Below are 25151 nucleotides of genomic sequence, written 5' to 3'. Positions count from 1 at the left end.
CTTTTTACAGTTTTATAGCTGTATCTCTTACATTTAGTTTTTTTCCTTTTGAGTTAATTTTTGTATATGGTGTGAGAAAATGGTCCGTTTAACTATTATTGTTTAAAATCTGCTCAAAACACTTTCCAATTCCCCTTCTGATCACAGTCACCTTTTGCCTGAGAAATCTTCCCTGAGTCAATATAGCTCTAATGGAGAGTCTGTAAGAGTACTATGGGATGACGTGTAACCAAAATCAAGCCAATCAACGTTTCCCCTGGAATCAAATGTTGATGTTGGGGAAAAGTTCTCTCTGCAGTGGTTTCTACCAGGAAGAAGATATGAATGTGGGGCTTCTGGAAGCCATTCTTCCTGCCACACAGAGAAAACAAATCTATAGGAAGACAACCAGTAGTAGCTAAATCAATACATGGAGCCAGTGCCCTGGCAACACTGGAGGAGCCCTTAAATCCAGCCACACATACAGCCACATAGAGCATCAGAATTCAAAGAGTGACATAAAGCCCTAAAGGCCACCTGGTCCAGTCATACCTGAAAACAGCTGTGCCCATGTATCTCCTGCTTACAAGAGCCAATAAATTTCTTTTTTTACCTGACTCAGGTGAGTTAAGTTTCCATCACCTTATAGAAGATTTGTGTTGAATCCTCCCTTAGAAAAAATAAGAGTCCCATGCATTTCTTAGGGGTGCGCACAAAATTTGGCTATAAACTTCCAAGCACCAATGCAATTGTGAAAATACAGTGAGTTACTGAATTTAATATCCATAAACTAAAATATCTCCCACAGATGGCTGCAAAGAGTACACACTGTTTGATTCTATGTGGCAGGAATATGGGTGATTATTTCCTTCTATTAACTTCTACTTCCGAGTTTCCAAAAATGTCAATAAAGAGAAAGGCTTTTGGGAGAGGGGGAAGGGTGGGAGAGTGAAGAACATGGTACAATGTGGTAAAAGCGTCCCTAAGGATGTGGCTCTCAAAGTAGGATTAGGCAACCACTAAGGAACCCCAAGATGCTTTCAGGGTGTCCACAAAGTCAAACTATTTGCAGAGTAATACTGAGACATCATATGCCTTTTTCATCCTCATTCTCTCATGAGGATACAGCGTTTTCCAGAGGCTACGTGGCATGTGACAACAGACTGAACAAGGACGCAAATACCAGGATCTAGCCATTTTCTAGTAAGCCAGATAGCAAAGAGATAGGCAAAAATGTGAAAACAGCGCCTCTCTTCTCACTGATCTTTTTTTTTTTTTTTTTTTTTTTATTTTTGGGACAGAGAGAGACAGAGCATGAACGGGGGAGGGGCACAGAGAGAGGGAGACACAGAATCGGAAACAGGCTCCAGGCTCCGAGCCATCAGCCCAGAGCCCGACGCGGGGCTCGAACCCACGGACCGCGAGATCGTGACCTGGCTGAAGTCGGACGCTTAACCGACTGCGCCACCCAGGCGCCCCCTCACTGATCTTTATTTAAACAATTATTCTGCATTAAAAACATTATTTGGGGGCACCTGGGTGGCTTAGTCAGTGAAGCCTCCAACTTTGGCTCAGGTCGTGATATCGCAGTTCATGAATCCGAGTCCCACGTCGGGCTCTGTGCTGACAGCCCAGAGCCTGCAGCCAGCCTGCTTCTGATTCTGTGTCTCCCGCTCTCTGCCCCTCCCCCACTCGTGCTCTGTCTCTGGCTCTCTCCCTCTCTCTCAAAAAAATAAACATTTAAAAATTTTAAAACACAGTTATCTTAACCTAAATTGGGTTCTTTAATGCATTAACAAATATTATAAATGTCTCCATTTGAATTTCTAATATAGCAAATATCAACAGATATCAGCCACAAAAGCTCTTGGGTGCCCTCAGTAATTTTTAAGAATGTAAGGGGTCCTGAAACCAAAAATTTTGAGAACTTTGCCATATTCAGTGGTCAGTTTCATTTCAGTTCCCAAGATGTCACAAATTCTGAAGAAGGCAGAAATGCAGTAAATGTTTCTTTTTAGAAGGTAATGAAAATGTTTCACAACTCAGTGAATGTTAAAAATCACTAAATTGTAGGAGTGCCTGGGTTGCTCAGTTAGTTAAGTGTCCAACTTCGGCTCAGATCATGATCTCACTGTTCGTGGGTTCAAGCCCCACGTCAGGCTCTGTGCTGACAGCTCAGAGCCTGGAACCTGCTTCGGATTCTGTGTCTCCCTCTCTCTCTGCCCCTCACCCACTCACGTTCTGTCTCTCTCTCTCAAAAATAAACATTAAAAAGAAAATTTTTAATAAAAAATAATAAGCATTAAAAAAATTAAAAATCACTAAATTGTACACTTTCCATGTGTGAATTGTATGGTATGTGAGTAACAACTTTTTTTTAAATGTTATTATTTATTCATTTTTAAGTAACCTCTACACCCATCATGGGGCTCGAACTCACAACCCTGAGATCAAGAGTCGCATGCTCTTCCAACTGAGATTAAGAGTTGCTCTTCTGAGTAAAAGCCAGGTGCCCCTGTGAATACCAACTTTTTTAAAGCCACTTTATTGAGCTATCAAAGGTAAAATGTATAAGGAAAACTCTTCATTTCAACTGATGATAGTCAAGTAAATGAATAACATGCCTATCACAAATAGGTGTCCTACAAATATAAATGTTATAAACCAGGAACAAGAACCTAATCAATGACAAATGTTTAGAAAAAAAATGAACTGCAATTTCTGTAACAACAAAAAAAACAATTTACCTTCCGAGAGTTTTTGACATGATGTATTCGTCTCTTAATTCCTTAGGATAAACTGACTGATCATCTACAGTCAGGTCAAAAAATACAAAAACTAAGGGGGAAAGGGCAGAAATAGGTCTCATTAATTCATTCGATAAAGATAAAATGGTCCTAAAATTTAGTAAATATATGGAATATAAGACAACTGTTTTCAATTACATTTAGCACCTAACCCTAAAGGAATTGGTTAGCCAGTTTAACCCCTGTTATGAAACCCAGAGAAACCCATGGACAATGACAGTCAAATCTCATTCTTCAATAGAAATACACAACATCATCTCACGTTAGTGCAGGAAATCCATACATATATGCTAATCTTATTCCTCAGTCTCAAAATATTAGTCAACTGCAACTGATATAAAACACCCATGCAGATTAGCAGAAACCCAGAACCAAAAAGCAATCAGTTCAAGCATAGAAAAAAATGTTCTAGACATATAAACATCCCAAAAAAATTAGACTATAGGTCATCACACTAGTATTATTTCTCTTTGCCATTCATAGACCTTTACATGTCTGGCATTTTATAGTGCAAACCATCTTGAACCTGATTGTAAAGTTAAATAAGTAGCGTTTCCCCCCAAATCCCCTTTTTCTCCATTATTTGGGTTGTATTCCAGAAAAAGAAAAAATATAACCCCACTCATTTAAAAATTTAACCATCCACGTGAACCAAGGCTGCAATCAATTATCGACATTTCAATTCTACAAAATCAATAGTAAATTTGCAACTGCCTGCAATATCTTGAAACAGTAAAATGTGTTAAGACCCTTGAGTTTCTCAGATTTCAGGCAACAGGTTTTGACCTCCCTGGAGTAACCAAGAGCTCTAGTCTCTGGCACAAATCTGAGCCACCTGAGTGTGCTTCATTCCAGGCTGGTCTGCACAAGACAGACACTTGCATAGTGAAGGAAACCTTCCAGCAAACCAACAGTTTCTCTGTGTTCATGGATATTTATGAACCTAGATGTTCCAGTGGCATCTGAGAATCTGGGAATTTGAGGGGCTCTGGAGGGCTACATCTCACAGATGTCAAGGTCTACTTCAAGGGCTACAAATTCAGTTGTCCATACAAGCCAAGGTCATGTACACAGGGAAGGCTGGGTTGAGGGTGGGACAACGTGGAGCAATGAGGACTTGAATGGGGAAAACATGCCGTCCATCTAAACCAGGAAGGCTCTATTGAGCACTGGCAAATCCTCCAGTTATGGAATTATAGGCTCAGTATGGCCAGGCAGTGCACCTTTTTCAAAGCAATCTAGATTTTGACGTTAAAGTACAAATAACAAATGCCTAATAAAATGTCAATAAACTGAATGCCATCTGCAGAGTGCCAGTCTGATCTATTTCAATTAAGGCCACCTTTAGCCCATATAACACATCTGTTCAGAACAGAACAGTTGCCCCGTAGATGGACCAACTGCGAAAAGGTGGCACACAGCTGGTCAAGTGAGACAGGCCAAATTTCAGCATTCAGATGTCGCCTGCACCAGGTGCTCTCAAACAGCAAAACCCTATGCAGCTGCCCTGACTATAATTATCAGATTGAAAACAAAATAGTCAGAAATGGGGAAAACTGTCATAAAATGCATTTTAGGATGCCCAGCGTGGCCATCGTTCCCAGATGCCAGGCTGAAGACTGACTGCCTAAGAATCACCTAAGCAAGATTTTTTAAATCCCTGGACCTACTAGACCAGGATCTGTGGGACAGCGTTTGTGAGCATCTATTTTTTTTTTTTAAGTTTATTTATTTTGAGAGAGGGAGAGAACACACACACACGAGTGGGGGAGAGGCAGAGAGAGAGGGAGAGAATCCCAAGCAGGCTCTCCACACTGTCAGCACAGATCCCAGAGTGGGGCTTGAACGCACAAACCAGGAGATCATGACCCGAGTCAAAGTAGGACATTTAACCACTGAGCCACCCAGGCACCCCGTGGAGATCTATTATTTTTAAGTTATTACCCACACACACTCCCTTCCCATTCATTCAACCCTCAGATAGTTTTGTGAAATTCTGCGGGTTTGTTTTTAATCAAAGAAACAAAAGTATTCCTTTTGTCCAAGGATTTAAAATCACTGTGAGATTACATGTAACTCTTTAGGTTGCTTTAATTCCTCCTGTGCTGAATGACAGCTGTTCATTTTAGATGTGATATTAGTAGTTTTAGGAACGGCTGCTTATAAAATGCTGCCTGATGATGACAATAAACATCAAAACTTTCAGACAATCACCAAATGGTAACTAAGAAAATAGACAGTTTGGGGTTTTTTTTTAATGTTTATTTATTTATTTTGAGAGAAAGAGAGAGAGAGCACATGTGTGCACAAAGGGGAGGGGCAGAGAGAAAGGGAGAGAGAGAATCTCATGGGGCTCAATCTCATGAACTGTGAGACAATGATCTGAGACAAAATGAAAAGTTGACACTCAACTGACTGAGCCACCCAGGTGCCCCAAGAAGGAAGAAGGTTTAAACTGAGATTCTTACAGAAAAAACCTAATGCCTGGCATATAAACAAACTTCAATAAATACATGTGCAATTAATGAATGGAAGGAATGAAAGGGAAGAATGAGAAAGGAAGGGAAGAAGGAAAGAGGGAGGGAGGGAGAAGAATTAATGGTCTAAAACAACTCACTGACATCTAAGACTGATGTGGTACAAACTGGATCAATCAATGAACAATGAAACATCTTAAGCAATATCATCCCATTGACAGCATACAGCCTTAAATAAAACTTATCACAGCAGTTAAACTTTAGAAATTCAATCTTGATAGAAATCTTTCCTAATTTAAGGATGCACCCAGGACTGAGTTGAATCCTGAATACTAACCGTCTTACTTTACGTAACTAAACCATACTCGGCAAAGGGCATAATGTCGATCTTCCCTTTACAGGAGAGGAAAACAAAGATTCAGTAACCAGAAGATAGTAATGTTACCTTTATTACTCCACACTGAAAGTGCAATTTCAGAATTGTTACTCAAAGGAAGGCGTCTTCCTTTCCCTACAAGCTCTCTATTTACAAAGGTTCCATTCCCACTGTGATCTTCTATGTATGCGATGTAAGAGTTTTTGGGACCCATTTCCTAAAATAGAGAACATTTTATTTCAAAGTTTTAACAGTGGGGAGTGACAGTGCTAAGATATCTCACGGTGAAGGACTAGATTACCAATTTTCCCAAACATATGGATTTCTGTCACCTACTCTGAAAATCCGAAAGTGTTTCTTGCTGTAAGTCCGGTATTTATCCGTTCTTTTCAGCAGTGGCTCATCAAAGCAGTATTCGCAGCTCCTATCTCTCCCAAACCAGTAGCTGTCATTAACACAGTCTGTAACACAAAAGTATACACCGGAGTGCTGTCGAATTTCATGCATCAAACACTTTTAAAAACTGCTTGTAAAATGTAATTAGAGGAAAATAACCTAAGAAAGCAATCAAGCTTACAGATACCTTTATCAAAATGATATAGGAATAAAAATGAGGGAGGAGGAAAAGAACAATTTTCCAATGAGTTCAATAAATCGTGACTTATACATATCTATGAAATAACAAGCCGTCATTAAAAGTTCTCAAGCAATTATTAATAATTTCAAAAAACACTTAAAATCAAATAACTTCCTGCTCATGACCCTCCTGAGGCTTCCCATCGTACTTACTATAAAATGTGCACTCCTCCCCATAGCAGGCTAGATGCTCAGGATCCAGCCCCTGCTTCCCTCCCAGCCTCACCTTGCACCGCTCCCCTTGATCACTCTACTTAGTCCCTCTGGTGGCTTCCATTGCCCCATGTCGGGTTCAACCCCCACCTTGTGGCCTTTGCATTCTCTGTTCAAACACAGCTACTTGCATAGTCATCTTGCTTTGTGTCTGGACTCAAACTGTCATCTTCCACTCAGCTTTCTGTATTAGCAGACTCCTACCTCGTCATCCATTATCATAATGACATCCCGTTTTGTCTCCCTCTAAGTATGGACCATAATTGGAAGTTATCTTGATTATTTATATATTGTCTTCCCACACACCCCTTTTAGAACAAACTCCAGGAGGGCAGCCTTGGGTCTCCTGTGTTTTAGTTCCAGCACCAAGGACAATGAATGTAGTAGGCAAGTAAATGTTGATAAAGACAGACCAGGCAAAATGTTAGCACCTCATATCACAAAGTACTAATTTCCCTAATGTATGTCAAGTTCCTACAAATAAAAACAGACAAACAATCCAGTAAAAAATGGGTAAAAGATATGAAGAGACAATTTACAAGAGACAGAAATACAAATGGCTCAAACATACGAAAAAATGGCCAAGGTAAAAAAAAATTTTTTTTAATTTAAAAACCAGGGGAACCTGGTAGAGCACGCAACTCTTTTTTTTCCTTTTTTAATGCTTACTTTTTGAGAGAGCAAGAGACGGAGCGCAAGCAGAGTAGGGGCAGAGAGAGAGGGAGACACAGGATCCGAAGCAGGCTCCAAGCTCCAAGCCGTCAGCACAGAGCCCGACAAGGGGCTCAAACTCATGAACCGTGAGATCATGACCTGAGCTGAAGTTGGATGCTTAACTGACTAAACCACCCAGGCACCCCATAGAGCATGCAACTTTTGATCTTGGGATTGTGAGTTCGAGCACCACGTTAGGTGTAGAGATTACTTAAAAATAAAATATTTTTTAAAAATGAAATTAAAAAATGCATAAACATGTACACATTTTAAAAAAAGAAATTTTAAAAACCAATAATACATTACAATTTCATATTTCAGGGTGCCTAGGTAGCTCAACTGGTTAAGTGTCCGACTCTTGATTTTGGCTCAGGTCATGATCTCACGGGTCATGAGTTTGGGCCCTGAGTCAGGCTCTGCACTAACAGCTTGGAGCCTGCTTGGGATTCTGTGTGTGTGTGTGTGTGTGTGTGTGTGTGTGTGTGTCTCTGCCCCTCCCCCACTCACTCCTCTGTCTCTCTGTCTCTGTCTCTCAAAAGAAATTAAACATTAAAAAAAATGTTTTTAAACAATTGTGGTACTTACATATAATGGAATATATATATGTAGATATATATATGCATTTTTTTTAAGTAGGCTCCACACCTGATGTGGAGCTTGAACTCATGACCCTGAGATCAAGAGTCTCATGCTCTACTAACTGAGTTAACCAGGTGCCCCTATCATGGAATATTATTCAGCCATAAAAAATAAATGCTACAGCCCATACATGCCACGACATGTATAAACCTTGAAAACGTTAGAAGAAGCCAGACACAAAAAAACCATGAGTTGTATGATTACATTTATATGAAATATCCAGAATACTTAAATCCATAGAAATGAAATACAGATTACTGGTTGCCAGGGGCAGGAGGAGAGAAGAAAGGGAAGTGACTGCTTAACAGGTGCAGGGTTTTATTTTGGAGTAACACAAGTGTTTCAGAACTAGACAAAGGTTGTGATGGCACTGAACTGTTCACTTTAAAATAGTTAATCTGGGGCCCCTGGCTGGCTCAGTCAGAAGAGCATGCAATTCTTGATTGTAGGACCACGAGTTTGAGCCCCACACTGGGTGTAAAGATTAATTAAATAAAGAGACTCAAAAAAAATTAAAGAACAATAAAGTGGTTAATTTTATGTCATGTGCATTTCACTGTGAGGTTTTTATTTTTTAGGTTTATTTATTTTGAGAGAGAGAGAGAGAGAGAGCACACATACTTACGAACCGTGAGATCATAACCTGAGCTGAAATCAAGACTCGGACTCTTACCCTACCGAGCCACCCAGGCACCCCACACGTCAATTTTTAAAAATTACATAGACACACATAACTGGCCCAGAAATTCTACTTCTAGGAATTTATCCTACGGATAGAGGCATATGTATTATGAAAGGATATAAGGACAAAACTAAAAAGTTATTCACTATAGCATTATTCTTACAGCAAAAGATTACAAACATCTTAAATCTCCATTAGTAAGGGATAACTTCAAAAAAACTTACATCTATAAAAAGGAATGAGAATCTTTACATTCTGAGATAAGGATATCTAAGATACAATGCTGAGTATTAAATGCCAGTTGCAAGCAATGTGTTGTGAATTATAATTAATCTAAAAATAAAAGGAAAATAAGAATATACAGGCATTTAGCAATATGGCATCATCCATTACAAAGTAAAGCCATGCCGACTCAAAGACCCAGCAATTCAACTCAGTCTCTACCCCACAGACACATCTGCCAATTGACCAAGGAGACAACCACAAGGATGTTCAAGGAGTCTTGCTTACAGGAACGAAAACTGGAAACAACCTAAGTATCTGTTAATAGGGGAAGGAATAAATGAACCATGGTATTTCTACTAGAAATGCAGAACTACTGCACCAGCTGGGACAAGGAAGGGCATGGAGAATTCATCAGGACAAGGATGGTGGACAGAGACTGTAAGAAGTGGGCCCCTACAAAAGGGTCTGTTCTGACCTTTGCTGATCAGGAGAGCCCCCAGGCAGAAGTGTGGAGGAGGGCAGGGAGAACAAGGGAGGAGGCAAGGGGACCAGAAGTTCTCAGAAAGGCAATGAGGGGTATGAATCCAGGGAAGGATGGGTCCATCTTCCCAGTAGGGAAGGGGTGCAGGTGAGAAGGTGTGTAGGGAGAGCAACAGATACACTGGTTTTGGCAAGTGAACTGAAAATTAGGTAAGTTAAAAAAAAAAAAAGAATGAAAGAAAGAAAAAGAAAATTTAGGTAAGCTATTTTCTTTTAGGGATTCTAGACCTCTCCTCTCTGAAGTTCGAATTCACTGTCCTCCCTCTCAAAGGATCCTATATCACAGACAAAAAAATTAAAACCATCTGGGAAAAGTTAACCCATCTCTCCCTTTGATCCCCATTCAGCTCTGACCTTTGGCCTATCATCTTCACCTTTGCTTTAACATCCCCTCCCCCGCCGCCCCATTTTACAGATGAGGATGGTGAGGCTCAGAGGGGTAGCATCACTTGCCTGAGGTCACACAGCTAGATGATGACAGAGCTAGGACTTGAACCCATGTCTTTCTGACTACAGCACCCTCACTCTTTCCCAGCTTCAGCCCTTAAGCTACACTCTCACCCTTATTTTCTTCCTACTCAAGCATTTTTAATCTCTTCCTCTACCAGTTTCTCTCACGCTCATTTCAAACAGGAACAAGCCTCCCTTGGGCTCCACACTCCCCTTTGGTTGCTAACTTTCATCACATTTCTTACAGCATACTCACTTCTTTCTCAATGGCAGGTTAAGGACATAGGTTTAAAGTTGAAAAGTTGTAGGATCAAATCCTGCCTCTACCAACTCTGGGCTATATGACTGTAGACAAGTTAATCAACTGAGGCTTAGAGCCTCAGTTTGCTCTTCTGTAAAATGGAGGTAAGAATAAAAATAGTCTCTCATTAGATTATTTTGAAATTTAAATAAAATAGTCCCAACACTTCACCCAACAAAAAGAAAATGTACATTCTTCTCAAATGCTTATGAAAAATATTCTCCAAGATAGAACATAAGCTAGAGCGAGAAACCTACTCCATGAACATAAAAGAACAGAAATCACACAAAGTATGTTCTCTAATAACAATGTAATGAAATTGGAGCTCAAAAACACAAAGAAATTTAGTGAATTCCCATTTAAGCAGAATTAACTAAAAAAACCAAAGGGACAAAGAAAAACAATCATTAAGGAAAATTAAGAAATACTTTGAAATTAATGAAATGAGAAAACAACATACCAAAATTTATGGGATGCAGCTTAAACATTTCTTAGGGAAATTTACAGTTGTTAATGTCTAAGTTACAAAATAAAGATTTTATGTCAATAACCTAACCTTCCTTAAGATGTTGAAAAAGAGAAGCAAGCAAAATCTAAAACAAGCAGAGGGAAAAAAATAATAAAAATCAGAGCAGAGGGGCGCCTGGGTGGCTCAGTAGGTTAAGCATCTAACTCATTTCAGCTCAGGTCATGATCTCACAGTCATGAGACTGAGCCCTGCAAGAGGCTCTATGCTGAGCTTGGAACCTGCTTAAGATTCTTTCCCTCTGCCCCTTCCCCATTTGTCCTTTCCCCATTTGCATGCTCTTCCTCTCTCAAAAAAAAAAAAAAAAAATTCAGAGCAGAAAAAAATAGAAAATACAAAGATAATTAAGAAAATCAATGAAACTGCGGATCCTGGGTGGCTCAGTCAGTTGAGCATCCAATTCTTGGTTTCAGCTCAGGTCATGATCTCACAGTCAGAAGATTGAGCCCTGTGTTGGGCTCCACGCCGAGCAGAGCCTGCTTGGATTCTCTCCCTCTCTCTCTGCCCCTCTCCCCACTCACATTCTCTCAAAATAAATAAATAAACTTTAATTAAAAAAAAAAAAAAGAAAAGAAGTTGGGGGGGGCAGGGGAGGCGAGCCTAAGTGGCTCAGTTGGTTGAGCGTCTGACTCTTGATTTTGGCTCAGGTCCTGATCTCACAGTTCATGGTTCAAGCCCAAGCCCAGCGTTGGGCTCTGTGTGGACAGTGTGGAGCCTGCCTGGGATTCTCTCTCCTTCTCTCTCTGCCCCTCCCCCACTCATGCTATCTCTGTCTCTGTCAAAATAAATAAATAAATCTTAAAAAATAATAATGAAGCCAAAAGCTGGGTTTTATTTTTAATATTTTATTTTTAAGCAATCTCTATACCCAATGTGGGGCTCGAACCCACAATCCTAAGATCAAGTGTAACATGTTCCACCGACTGAACCAAGCAGTCTAAAAGATAGCTTCATTTTAAATTCTACCAAACATTTAAAGAACTAATACCAATGCCCAAACTCTTCCAAGAAACACAGGAGGAAGGAAACTTCTCAACTCATTCTGAGGCTACTAATACACTTATGCCAAAAGCAAAGACATCAGAAGACAGCAACAGACCAACAGGCCTCAGCAAACCAAATCCAGCAACATGTAAAAGGGATTAGATATGACCAAGTGAGAATTAACCCAGGAAAACATGGTTGGGTTAGGGATAGCATCTGAAAAATAATTAATGTAACATGCAATCACAATACAATACAGAACAAAACCACAAGACCATCTCAGTAGACAGAAAAGGCTTTGACAAAATCCAATATCCTTCATGATTCAAAACAATAGTGACAACAATAAAAATAAATGAGGAATAGCAGGGAACTTCTTCACCCTGAGAAAAAGCACTTATTGAACCGCCTATGGCTAACTGCATAGTGAAAGCTTCCCCCTTAACATCAAAATAAGACAAGAATATCTGCTCTTACAATGTTTTTTTTAAATGTCTATTTATTTATTTTTGAAACACAGCTTGGGGGAGAGACAGAGAGAGAGGGAGAGAATCCCAAGCAGGATCTACGCGGTCAGCACAGAGCCCAACACAGGGCTCAATCCCATGAACTGTGAGATCGTGACATGAGCTAAAATCAAGGGTCAGACACTTAGCCAACTGAGCAATCCGGGTGCCCCTACTTTTTATTCATCGTACTAGAGATTCAAACCAGGGCACTGGAGGGAAGGAAGGAAGGAAGGAAGGAAGGAAGGAAGGAAGGAAGGAAGGAAGGAAGGAAAGAAGGAAGGAAGGAAAGAAGGAAGGAAAGAAGGAAGGAAAGAAGGAAGGAAGGAAGGAGGGAAGGAGCAAATCTATCTCTATTCACAGATAACATAATCTTATGCAGAAAATACTAAAGAACCCACTAAAAACTATTGGATCTAATTAACAAATTCAGCAACATTACAGAATACAAGATTAATATACAAAAAAAAAAAAACCCCAAAAACCCCACTTGTTCACGAGCAATGAACTAACTAACCTAAAATGAAATTTAAAAATAATTCCTTTTGGGGTGCCTAACTGGCTTAGTTGGTACAGCATGTGACTCTTTAGATTTGGGATCATGAGTTCAAACTCCATGTTGGATGTAGAGTTAAAAAAACATATGTATATTTAAAAATACTAATAAGTACATTTATGATAGCATAAAAAGAATAAAATACTTAGGAATGAATTTAACAAAAGTACAAATCTAATACTATAAAAACTATAAAATATTGCTGAGAAAGAATTTGAAAGACTTTTATAAATGTTCATGGATGGGGTACCCAGGTGGCTCAGTCGGTTAAGCACTGACTTTGCCTCAGGTCATGATCTCGAGATTCATGAGCTTGAGCCCCACGTTGGACTCTGTGCTGACAGCTCAGAGCCTGGATCCTGCTTCAGATTCTGTGTCTCCCTCTCTCTCTGCCTCTCTCGCTTGCACTCTGTCTCTCTCTCAAAAATAAACATTAAAAAAAAAAAAGTTTTAATTAAATAAATAAATAAATAAATAAATCAGTCATACTATTGCAAAGATAGCAAAATGCCCATACTACTGACATACACAATCCCTGCCAAAATCCCAGCTGCCTTCTTTGCAGAAATTACAAATCTGAAACTAAAATTCTTATGTTAATATGAAGACACAGACTATCCAAAATAATCTTGAAAATGAAGTACAAAGTTGAAAGAGTTACCAATGTTTTGCAATTTCAAAACTTACTCCAAAGCTACCATCATTAAGATGTTATGGTACTAGCATAAGGACAGACATACAGATGAATAGGGAAGAAATGAAGGACCAAAAATAAACCACATTTATAGTCAACTAACTTTGAAAAAGAGTGCCAAAACAGTTCACTGGGAAAAGAGTAGTCTGTTCAAGAAATGGTACTAGGACAAGTAGATATCCACATTCAAAACAATAGTTAGAACCCTTACCTCACACCATATACAAAAATCAACTTACACAAAATCAAAGGCTAACTGTAGTAGGAACCATAATTATAAAACTCAAAGAAGAAAGAATAGTAATGAAGCCTTGTAATCTTGGGTTAAGCAATGCCTTCTTAGATATGACACTAAAAGCACAAGTGACAAAAGAGAGAAATTGGCCACAATTCAAGTTTGAAATTAGTGTATCAAAGAACATCATCAAGAAAGCAAAAAAGAAGGGCACCTGGGAGGCTCAGTCAGTTGAGCACCCGGGTCTTGGTTTAAGGTCATGATTTCAGTTCGTGTGTTCAAGCCCCATGTAAGGCTCCGCATTGACAGTGCAGAGTCTGCTTGAAGTTTTCTCTCTCCCTCTCTCTCAAAATAAATAAATAAACTTTAAAAAAAAAGATAACAAAAAAGAAACCCAAAGAATGGAAGTAATATTTGCAAAACATATATCTGATAAGGGATTTATATCTGGAACATATAAAGAACACTTACAAATCAGCTATAAAAAGGGGCGCCTGGGTGGCTCAGTTGGTTGGGTGACCAACTTTGGCTCAGGTCATGATCTCAGTTTGTGAGTTCAAGCCCTGCGTCGGGCTCTGTGCTGACAGCTCAGAGACTGGAGCCTGTTTTGGATTCTATGTCTCCTCCTCTCTCTACCCTTCCCATGCTCATGCTCTGTGTCTGTCTCTCAATAATAAATAAACGTCAGGGCGCCTGGGTGGCTCAGTCGGTTGGGCGTCCGACTTCAGCTCAGGTCATGATCTCACGGTCTGTGACTTCAAGCCCCGCGTCGGGCTCTGTGCTGACAGCTCAGAGCCTGGAGCCTGTTTCGGATTCTGTGTCTCCCTCTTTCTCTGACCCTCCCCTGTTCATGCTCTCTCTCTCTCTGTCTCAAAAAAAAATAAACGTTAAAAAAAAAAATTAAAAAAAAATAAACGTTAAAAAAAAATTTTTTTTAAATCAGCTATAAAAAGATTAGAAATCCAATTAAAAATTAACAAAGGCTCTGAATAGAAATTTCTCCAAAGACGATATAAAATAACCAATAAATACCTAGAAAGATGTTCAATTATCATTAGTCATCAGGAAAATGCAAATCAAAACCACAATGAGGGGTGCCTGGGTAGCTCAGTCGGTTAAGTACCTGACTTCAGCTCAGGTCATGATCACAGTTCGTGAGTTCAAGCCCCGCACTAGGCTCTGTGATGGCAGTGCAGAGCCCACTTCAGACCCTCTGTCTCCCTCTCTCTCTGCCCCTCACCCGCTCATGCGCACACACACACTCTCTCTCCCTCTCTCTCTCTCTCAAAAATAACCAAACATTGGGAATGCAAGCTGGTGCAGTCACTCTGGAAAACAGTATGGAGGCTCCTCAAAAAACTAAAAACAGAACTACCCTATGACCCAGCAATTGCACTACTAGGCATTTATCCAAGGGATACAGGTGTGCTGTTTCGAAGGGACACGTGCACCCCCATGTTTATAGCAGCACTAGCAACAATAGCCAAAGTATGGAAAGAGCCCAAAAGATAGATGAATGGATAAAGAAAGTGTGGTATATATATACAATGGAGTATTACTCGGCAATCAAAAAGAATGAAATCTTGCCATTTGCAACTATGTGGATGGAACTGGAGGGTATTATGCTAAGTGAAATTAGTCACAGAAAGACAAAAATCATATGACTTCACTCATATGAGGACTTTAAGAAACAAAACATGAACATAAGGGAGGGAAACAAAAATAATATAAAAACAGGGAGGGGGACGAAACAGAAGAGCCTCATAAATATGGAGAACAAACTAAGGGTTATAGGAGGGGTTGTGGGAGGGGGGATGGGCTAAATGGGTAAGGGGCACTAAGGAATCTACTCCTGAAATCATTGTTGCACTATATGCTAACTAATTTGGATGTAAATTTAAAAAAAAAAAAGTTTTTAAAAAAAAAAGAAGCTAAACTAAAATAAATAGATAAACAAACATTTAGAAACAAAAATAAAATTTAACGTTTATTTATTTTTGAGACAGAGAGAGACAGAACATGAACGGGGGAGGGTCAGAGAGAGAGGGAGACACAGAATCTGAAACAGGCTCCAGGCTCTGAGCAGTCAGCACAGAGCCCGACGCGGGGCTCGAACTCACGGACCGCGAGATCATGACCTGAGCCGAAGTCGGACGCTTAACTGACTGAGCCACCCAGGCGCCCCACAAAAATAAAATTTAAAAAGCCCAATGAGATCATTTCACACTAGAATGACTATAATTAAAAAGACACATAGTAAGTTGGGGCAAAATGTAGAGAAGTTGGAACCTTCATACACCGCTGGTAGGAATATAGAATGGTGCAGCTGCTGTGGAAAACAGTTTAGTGGTTCCTTAAAATATTAATCATAGAGTCTTCCATGGGAAGCTGTTGAAGTGGGAGTCCCCTAAGCTCACCTCATGTCAGACACAACTAGATAACCCACATTAGTGTAAATAACTCAGAAAGCAGCCCAACGATTGGCAGAACAGACCCTCCGCAACTAAATGTAGAAAAGAAGTCATACCGATGAGAGTAGGAAGGGCAGAGATGCAGAAGGGAGCCAAACAAACTTGTAGGACTGTCCATGAGGTAGGGACACAAAGAAAGGAAAGAAACAAAAAAAAAAAAAAAAAAAAAAGAAAGGAAAGAAACAGACCCTCACACTGGGGAGCATGCATGAGGAAGAAGAATCCCTATAACATACTGCTTTGAGTTCTTACAATCAGCAGCGATTAGCACCTGGAACTTTAAAAATTCAGCAGTCTCCCTGGGAGGGTGAGAGGAAACTGAGTCCTTGCCCTTAAGGAAACAGCACAACAAAGACCACGGCAGAGATACAGCATAGAAGCAGCAATGTGAAAAGTACGTGGGTTATACAGGAAGGACTTTTACTAATCTCAGAACAAATACTGGAGAAGCAGGAATATTTGGGAGACTTCTCTCCAGGAACAGAGGAGGGGATAGGCACCATTTCCCTCCCCGACTCCTTGGCCTACACACAAAAACACCTACAGCTACAGGAACCTGTGTAGCACCAACACTTGGTACCTAGGTTATTAATAGCACCACATTGCCCCAAGTTCTTCTGTGGACACGCCTGCTCCAGCCAGGCCCAGGCTCTAGGTCCCCTCCCACAGCAGACCTACACACACTTTGCTTACACCATGCACCCATGTCGCCCTGCAGACCTGCCACCCTCTAATAGGCCCTAGGCCGGAACCCGTTCAAAGTGGTGCCACAAGCCTGGCAGTGTGCAAGTAGTCCTGACAAGGGCCAGCGCCACTCCAAAGTGACTCCTGCACTAGGGGGAGGGAAAGACAATAACCACACACACCAGTCCAACTAGGGCCTCAGCAGTGGGCTGGGAGCAAACATCTGATCTGACTACAGGCCCCACCCACCAATGAAAGATTCTCAGGGGACAACACATGGAAAGTGACCTGCAGCCTGATGCTACCTCATTTCTGGCGAACGCCTGGTCTGACTCAACTGAATCCCTAGGCGGCCTCAAATTGGCCCACTAACAACACAGGGACCGGTCCCTGCCCACAACAGGCAAAGACAGCCATCACAGATGACTGGAATGAAGGAAAAATTAGCTCAACCACAACAGTAGGGTACAGGAAACACACATATGAGACACCCTGAAGCTTCAGGTTCTGTGAACAAGGAACACTGCATTGCAGAGCACTACATGACCTCTTCTTCCTAAAGCCATTACTTTCAAGAGCAGAAGATGTAGCTGACTTTCCTAATACATAGAAACATACACAGTGAGTTGAACAAAATGAGGAGACAGATGAATACTTTCCAAATGAAAGAACAGGACAAAATCACAGCAGAAGAGCTAATTGCAACAAACATAAGTAATATACTTGATAGAGAACTTAAAATAATGATTGGGGCACTCGGGTGGCTCAGTCAGTTAAGCCTCTGACTCTTGATTTCAGCTCAGGTCAAGATCTCACAGTTCATGAGTTTGCGCCCCACACGGGGCTCTGTGCTGACAGCATGGAGCCTGCTTAGGATTCTCTCTCTTCCTCTCTCTCTCTGTCCTTCCCCCGCTTGCACACTCTCTCAAAATAAATAAACTTAAAATAATAATAAAAATAATGATCAAAGAGTAGAGGACCTCATGAGAACCTTAACAAAGATATGGAAAATATAGAAAAGATCCAATCAGAAATGAAGAACTCAATAACTGAAATTAAAAATACACTAGAGGGAATAAAGAGCAGACTAGAGGAAGCAAAAAAAATGGATCAACGACTTGGAGGACAGTGTAATGGAAAGCAATCAAGCTGCACAGGAGAGAGAAAAATAATAATTATAAATGAAAGAAGACTTAGGGAACTCAGCAAGACCGTCAAGTGTAATAACATTCACATTATAGGGATCCCAGAAGGACAAGAGAGAGAAAAGGGAGAAAAAGAGAGAGAAAATTTATTTGAAAAATTAATAGCTGAAAACTTCCCTAATCTGGGGAAGGAAACAGACACCCAGATGAAGAAGGCACAAAGAGCCCCCAACAAAATCAACCCAAGGACTTCCTCACCAAGACACAGCAATTATAAGGACAAAAAGTAGTGGGCACATGGATGGCTCAGTAGGTTAAGAATTTGACTCTTAATTTCAGCTCAGGTCATGATCTCATGGTTCATGAGATTGAGCCCCGTGTCAGCTGTGAGTTGACACTACAAAACCCACTTGAGATTCTCTCTCTCTCCCTCTTTCTCTGCCCATCACCCACTTGCACACACAAGCTCTTTCTCTCTCAAAATGAGTAAATAAACGTTAAAAAAAAAAAAAAAAAGAACAAGAAGTAGTGATAACCAGAAAATTTTAAAAGCAGTAAGAGAGAAGAAAACAGTTACATACAAGGGAAACCCATATGGCTAACAGCTGATTTTTCACCAGAAACCTAACAGGCCAGAGGGGAATGATATGACATATTCAAAGTGCTGAAACAAGAAAACCTGCAGCAAAGAATACTCTCTCTAACAAGTCTAGGATTCAGAATAGAACAGATTGTTTCTCAAACAAAAGTTAAAGGAATACATGACCATTAAACCACCCCCAAGAAATGTTAAAAGGGACTTTGAGTAGAAAGGCAAGGTCATAAGCAGACCATAGACAAAGTAAGAAAAGTAAAAAGCACAAAAGCAGTAAAATTAAGTACGGCAAAACTTGGATTGCATGTAACTTGTTCTGTGAGTGTTCCACAAGACAAGCAAACATTTCTAATAAATTTTAACTTGATAAACAAGTGATGTCTTGCAAGAGTAGTATGTGTATGAGTAGTATGTAACGCCAAATGTCACATGATAACAACTGAGCCAATGGCTCTTGAAATTTGCTTTGATATACGAGTGCTTTGGATTACAAGCATGTTTCCAGAATGAATTAGGCTCGCATACCAAGGTTTTACTGTATATCTATAAAAATCAGTCAAAGGGGGGGGGGGGGCGCCCAGGTGACTCAGTTGGTTAAGTGTATATACCCACACACAAATACACACAATGGAACATTATTTAGCCATTAAAAAAGTATGAAATCTTGCCATTTGCAACAACATGGATGGACTTTGAAGGCATTGTAAGTGAAATAAGTCAAAGAAAGACAAACACTGTATAATCTCACTTAAGTGTCTTATATGTAGAATCTAAAACACCTAATCTTGGGGCACCTGGGTGGCTCAGTTGGTTGAGCGGCTGACTTCAGCTCAGGTCATGATCTCACAGCTTGAAGGCTCGTGAGTTCAAGCCCTACATCGGGTTCTGTGCTGACAGCTCAGAGCCTGGAACCTGCTTCTGATTCTGTGTCTCCCTCTCTCTCTGCCTATCTCCTGCTCACCCTCTATGTGTCTCTCCCTCTCAAAAATAAACACTAAAAAAATTTTTAAGTAAATAAATAAAAATAAAAAACCTAAACTCACATAAACAAGAGTGGTGGTCACCAGGGACTGGAGAGTAGGGGAAATGGGGAGATATTCATTACAGAGTACACACTTCCAAATATAAGATGAGTAACTTCTGGGGATCTAATGTACAGCATGGTGATTACAGTTAATAATATTACATTATATACTTGAAAGCTGCTAAGAGCATAGATCTTAAATGTTCTCACCACAAAAAAGAAATGGTAATTATGGAATGTGATGGAAATGTTAGTAAACACTATGGTGGTAATCATTTTCCAATTTGTAACTACATCAAATTGACACATTGTACACCTTAATTTACACAATGTTACATGTCAATTATATGTAAAGTTTGGGTAGGGGAGGGGAAGAGGACAATTACGAGAGGAACAATTAAAAAAAATTTTTTTTAACATTTATTCATTTTTGAGAGTGAGACAGACAAAGCATGAGCGGGGGAGGGGCAGAGAGAGGGAAACACAGAATCTGAAGCAGGCTCCAGGCTCCGAGCTGTCAGCACAGAGCCCAGCACAGGGCTTGAAATCACAGATGTTGAGATCATGACCTGAGCTGAAGTCAGACGCTTAACCGACTGAGCCACCCAGGCGCCCCTAGAGGAACAATTTTATAAATAGATAATGGTGATAGTTGCACATTTTGTGAATGTACTTAATGCCATTAAACTGTATACTTAATGGTTACAGTGACAAACTTTTTGTTGTATCTATTTTCCCACAATAAAAATAAGTAAACACTGGTGCCTACTGGCTCAATCAGTAGAGCATGCAACTCTCGATCTCAGGGCCATGAGTTCAAGCCCCACTTTGGGCACAGAGCTCACTTTAGTAATAATAATAATAATAATAATAATAATAATAATATAATAAGCAACATTAAAAATACTTAGGAATACTTTCTTTTTTAGTACAAGATTTGTATACTGAAAACTATAAAACATCACAGAAAGAAATTAAAGAATACCTAAATAAAAGGAAAAACATCCCATGTTCATGGATTGGAAGACTTAATATTAGATGTCAATAATCCCCAAATTAATCTATAGATTCAGTGTAATCCCTATCAAAATCTAAGCTGCCTTCTTTGCAGGAAGTGTCAACTTTGTTCTAAAATTCATATGGAAATGTAAGGGACCCAGAATAGTCAAAACAATCTTGAAAAAGAGGAACAAATCAGGGCTCACACTCTGGATTTCACAACTTACTACAAAGCAACAGTAATCAAGATTTTTGTGGTACTTGCATAAAAGGATAGACATAGACCAGGGGCATCTGAGTGGCTCAGTCGGTTAAGCATCTAACTTCAGCTCAGGTCATGATCTCATGGTTCATGAGTTCAAGCCCCACGTCAGGCTCTGTGCTGACAGCTCAGAGCCTGGAGCATGCTTCAGATTCTGTGTCTCTCTCTCTCTGCACCCCCCCCGCCCCCCCCCCCCCCCGCTCATGCTCTGTCTGTCTCAAAAATAAGTAAACATTAAAAAAATTAAAAAAAAAAAAAAAAGAATAGACATAGATCAATAAAATATTATTGAAAAGTCCAGAATAGACCCTCGGATTTATGGCCAAATAATTTTTGACAAGGGTGCCAAGACCATTCAACAGAAAAAGAATAGTCTCTTCAAGAAAGTGCTCAAACACGGGGTGCCTGAGTGGCTCAGTCGGTTGGGCAACTGATTCTTGATCTTGGCTCAGGTCATTATCTCACGGTTCATGAATTTGAGCCCCATATCAGGCTCTGTGCTGACAGTGTGGAACCTGCTTGGAATTCTCTCCCCTGTTCTCTCTACCCCTACCCCACCCTCTCTCTCTCTCTCAAAATAAATAAACAAAATAAAATTTGAAAAAAGGATGTGCTCAAACAACTAGGATACTCACATGCAAAAGAATAAATGTGGACCTCTGCCTCATACCATAAACAAAAAGCAACTCAAAATGGATCAGGGTAAGGTCTAAAAATATAAAACATCTAGAAGAAAACAGGTGTGAATCAATAACTAATTATGATAGCTCCTAATGGAGCATCATATACTTTATGCTGTTCACCCTATCAGGATCCTCAGATATATGTAATCTCACTTTTAAAACTACATGGATGGAACTAGAGGGTATTGTGCTAAATGAAATTAGCCAAAAAAAGACAAATATCATATGCCTTCACTCATATGAGGAATTAAAGATACAAAACAGATGAACATGCAGAAGGGAAGCAAAAAGAATATAAAAACAGGGAGGGGGACAAAACATAAGGGACTCTTAAATATAGAGAGTAAACAAAGGGTTTCAGGAGGGGTTGTAGGGGAGGGGGGGAATGGGCTAAATGCATAAGGGGCATTAAGGAATCTACTCCTGAAATCATTGTTGCACTATATGCTAACTAACTTGGGTGTAAATTCAAAAAAAAAATTTAAGTAATTAATTAAAAATAAATAAATAATAAGTAAATCAAAAAAGTGATGCAGCCCACTCACCCTTTCTCCCCTTATCTGTTTCCCACCCACCATACATCAGCCCCACCCCTATCTTAAAACTATGGCTTAAATGAGTACAAAATAGCTTCAGATACTTACTTCTCAATTTAAAGTTGTACCTATAAACATTCCTATATTATTTCTCCATTTTCTACTGTTTCTTTTTCAGGTCATCAAAGTTGGACATGAAATAAAGAGTGATAAGGTACAAATAATACATTAATCATTCACTTTTAATATTAAAATGCTATTTCAAACACACACATAGCAAGGCCTTCCTACTGGAATCAGGAAGTGTCAGAGAGGATGAATGTATTTAAACTGCAGGGTTGACTATTTTGAGATAAAATCAAGTAACAGTCAACAAACAGCCTTACATATTCTGAAACTGTAAGAGGGATGTTCTAAAGCTGCCACAGGAGGGGTTAAGTGGTGAAGTTTCTGTGATGAGTTCAAAACTGTCTGCAAGTTTGAATGAATCAGCATTTTTCTTGGGAAAGGGTCCACTGCTCTCCTCAGACAGAACATTACAGACGCCCAATAATACCTGTTGAAAGAATGAATGAAGGGGGATCCACAGCAAGTGAGAGTCAGTAAACTCCCCCAAAACTGCTTTCTTGGTTCCAACTTTCATCACCTTCCAACTCCGGGATCATTCCAGATGGTCTTAAGCTTTCTGTTACAACTCTCTACAATTAAAATATTACACAATATAACCAAGGGTCTTACCAAGATTGGTGAATCCATCCTGAAGAGCCCACAGTCGAGCCCAAGGGGCAGGGACAGGCTCCTCCGGTTCTTGGTCCTCGGGAATCGAACAGAGTTCCTGGGTGGACACCGTGTCTAAGGAGCTCAGAGTCCCCGAGCTGGAATGAGAGGACTGGCTGGATGTGGGTGCTGTGTTGGTGGAAGAGCTGGACGTGCCCTGAGAATGTGAGGAGGAGCCATGTGTCTGGGAGGAGATGCCTTGAGACTGCGAGAAGCTGCCTTGGGACTGTGAACAGGCACCACTGCCATGGGGCGGCTGACCCTCCACATCCGTCTCCCGAGACATTACGACCTCAAAAATAAGTGGCCAATAATAAGATAAGTTTCAAGGAACAAGACTTGAAGGTCAAGAGTGAAGGACGGACATATTTACATCAGAAAAAAAAAAAATCCGGAGCATGCATGTTCTGCAAGAGTTAAAATTCTAACAGTCCATGGGAAGCCTGAGTGGCTTAGTCAGTTGAGCATCCGACCCCTGATTTCGGGTTAGGTCATGATCTCACGGTTTGTGAGATGGAGCCCCACATTGGGCTCTGTGCTGACATGGAAGAGTCTGCTCTGCTTTCTCTCCCCCTCTCTCTCTCTCTCTCTCTCCACCCCTCCCCCTCCACACATGAGTTCACACTCTCTTTCTCTCTCTCAAAATCAATCAACTTTAAAAAAAAATTAAATATTTCAAAAATATAGATCTAAATAGATCTATAGTTCTTGTGGGCTGAGGTTGCCATCAGATCACTTTCACCAGATGAGTGTTTTGTAGGGCAGCCACAAACCACAGGGAAAAGAAAGAAAAAAAATATTTGAAGGTTATAAATAAGCTAAAAGCAATTAACTAAGTTGGGGGTGGGAGGGAAGACTGATAACAGCTTACATTCATCCAATTTTTTAATTTTTTTTTTTTTTTAATTAGGAATGAAACCTAAAAGGTATTCACTAATACAATCAACACTACACTTAAATTTCATGTTTTGGAACAAGAAAGAAAGGGAATGTTGGTGAGGATTGGAGTAGAAGATGATTAAAGAGAAACTATATACTAACTCACTGCACCACTCAAGAGGTGACCATTTATGTAAAATGTCACTAATGCCCCTCCTCCCCCAAACCTGCCCCAAGACTGTGCAGACCACATCCTGTTTGTTCATCTAGATTCCTTGACTCCTAACTAAGGGCCAGGCTACTTAATGAGACAGAACACAAAGAAGACTGCTCTAAACAACTCCACCTAGCACTTTGTGATGCTAAGTTACTATGCTCATCTTTTCAGCATCCTAAATGGCCTTCCAGCCCAACAAAATTCTGCAGAAACCATAAGAGGTTCCCACCCTTGTTTAGAATTAACTTGATGGACAGCTTAATAACAGAAATTATAACAAAGTCAATCCTTAACTTTAAATCCCTAATGTGATTTTTATAAAGAGGGGAGAGGGGCATTCTCTCTTCTCCCCAGATATCCATACTCAGGTATTCCTCCAGGAGAACATAGTAAACATTACTCACACTGACATTTATATAGCTTTCCAAATACAAAGATCCTGATGACTTCTTCTTAAGCCACACCCGTAAGGTGATGCCAGAGCTGAGTACGCCAGCTCTAATACTACCTCGGTCAAGGTTGCAACCTCTTTCAGCTTTTTGAGCGAGACTTCTCCACCCTGAAAACTGGGAAAAGACTGAGTCAAGTAGTGGCTGCTATCCTTGCTTATTGGTAAGGGTCCACCGAACGGAAAACACATTACTCTCAGCCATGAGGAGGAAGTATATGGAAAGGTTAGAGGCAAACAAATCTGGAGTAGATAGATCTTGAGGATTAAATGAGATGACACATGAACGTTCCTCCCCCAGCAATGCTTGATAATTGGGAGAGAGAACAGAATTCCAGTCCCAAAGAATCAGACAACCGGAAAAGGGTTTACAAGTGTAACACATTTTTTTTTTTCCAAATAGAGAAACTGAATCCCATGGTGGACTGGTGCCCTCCTACCCTCTCCTCGCCAAGCCATCCCACACACTTACTTATGGACACTCGCAGGGCATCCTCTTACACAGGTCAGTGTGTTTCCAGTTCCTGCAGCGCCTAGCAGCTAAGAGTGAGTTCTCAATAGGTTTTTTTTTCGAAATTGAATCTAAAATATGGTAATAATTACTAACATTTATATAATCTTTACAAAGCAACTTCCCTCTGATTTTGAAGAACACAACTTTGTTCTTTCTTACCATGCACGTCTGGGCCAGTTTCAGCTTGTAAGCAACAGGGGAAGTGAACTTCACCTCGAAGTTCATCTACGAAGGAAGACAGTCGCCCACGCGTTCCTCTCCTCCCCCAAACCAAGCTCAAAAACCAAAGTGAAAATTCGGGAGATTCAGCTCGCATCAAGACCCCAAGAACGGGAATCGAACCCCCCAAACACCCAAGAGAAAGTTCCCCGCTACGA

The 25151-nt window shown here is 40.3% G+C and overlaps 1 protein-coding gene across 20 annotated transcripts in view; it reads right to left on the bottom strand.

Annotated features, from left to right (window-relative positions):
- CHEK2 (checkpoint kinase 2) overlaps positions 1 to 25151 on the bottom strand; it is a 47060-nt gene that overhangs the window by 21641 nt on the left and 268 nt on the right. For 2 of the 20 annotated variants that reach the window (XM_019426524.2, XM_019426525.2), the window contains exons 1-5: positions 24934 to 25150; positions 22678 to 23008; positions 5976 to 6100; positions 5709 to 5856; positions 2727 to 2817 (exon numbers count right to left, since the gene is read on the bottom strand). In XM_019426524.2, coding sequence (XP_019282069.1) covers positions 2727 to 2817; positions 5709 to 5856; positions 5976 to 6100; positions 22678 to 23008; positions 24934 to 24999 — 761 coding nt within the window. In that variant the 5' untranslated portion in view covers positions 25000 to 25150. Of the gene's footprint in view, positions 1 to 2726; positions 2818 to 5708; positions 5857 to 5975; positions 6101 to 22047; positions 22109 to 22325; positions 22474 to 22677; positions 23009 to 24216; positions 24691 to 24728; position 25151 lie in introns of those variants that run through there. The other 18 variants (XM_053902205.1, XM_053902204.1, XM_053902206.1 and 15 more) reach the window with 18 other exon arrangements.

The sequence above is a fragment of the Panthera pardus genome, unplaced genomic scaffold (assembly GCF_024362965.1).
Source record: "Panthera pardus isolate Hobbes unplaced genomic scaffold, ASM2436296v1 HiC_scaffold_15, whole genome shotgun sequence".
Classification (NCBI taxonomy): domain Eukaryota; kingdom Metazoa; phylum Chordata; class Mammalia; order Carnivora; family Felidae; genus Panthera; species Panthera pardus.
The sequence above is the reverse complement of the archived record's forward strand: the minus strand, read 5'-3'. Positions and strand labels throughout refer to the sequence as shown.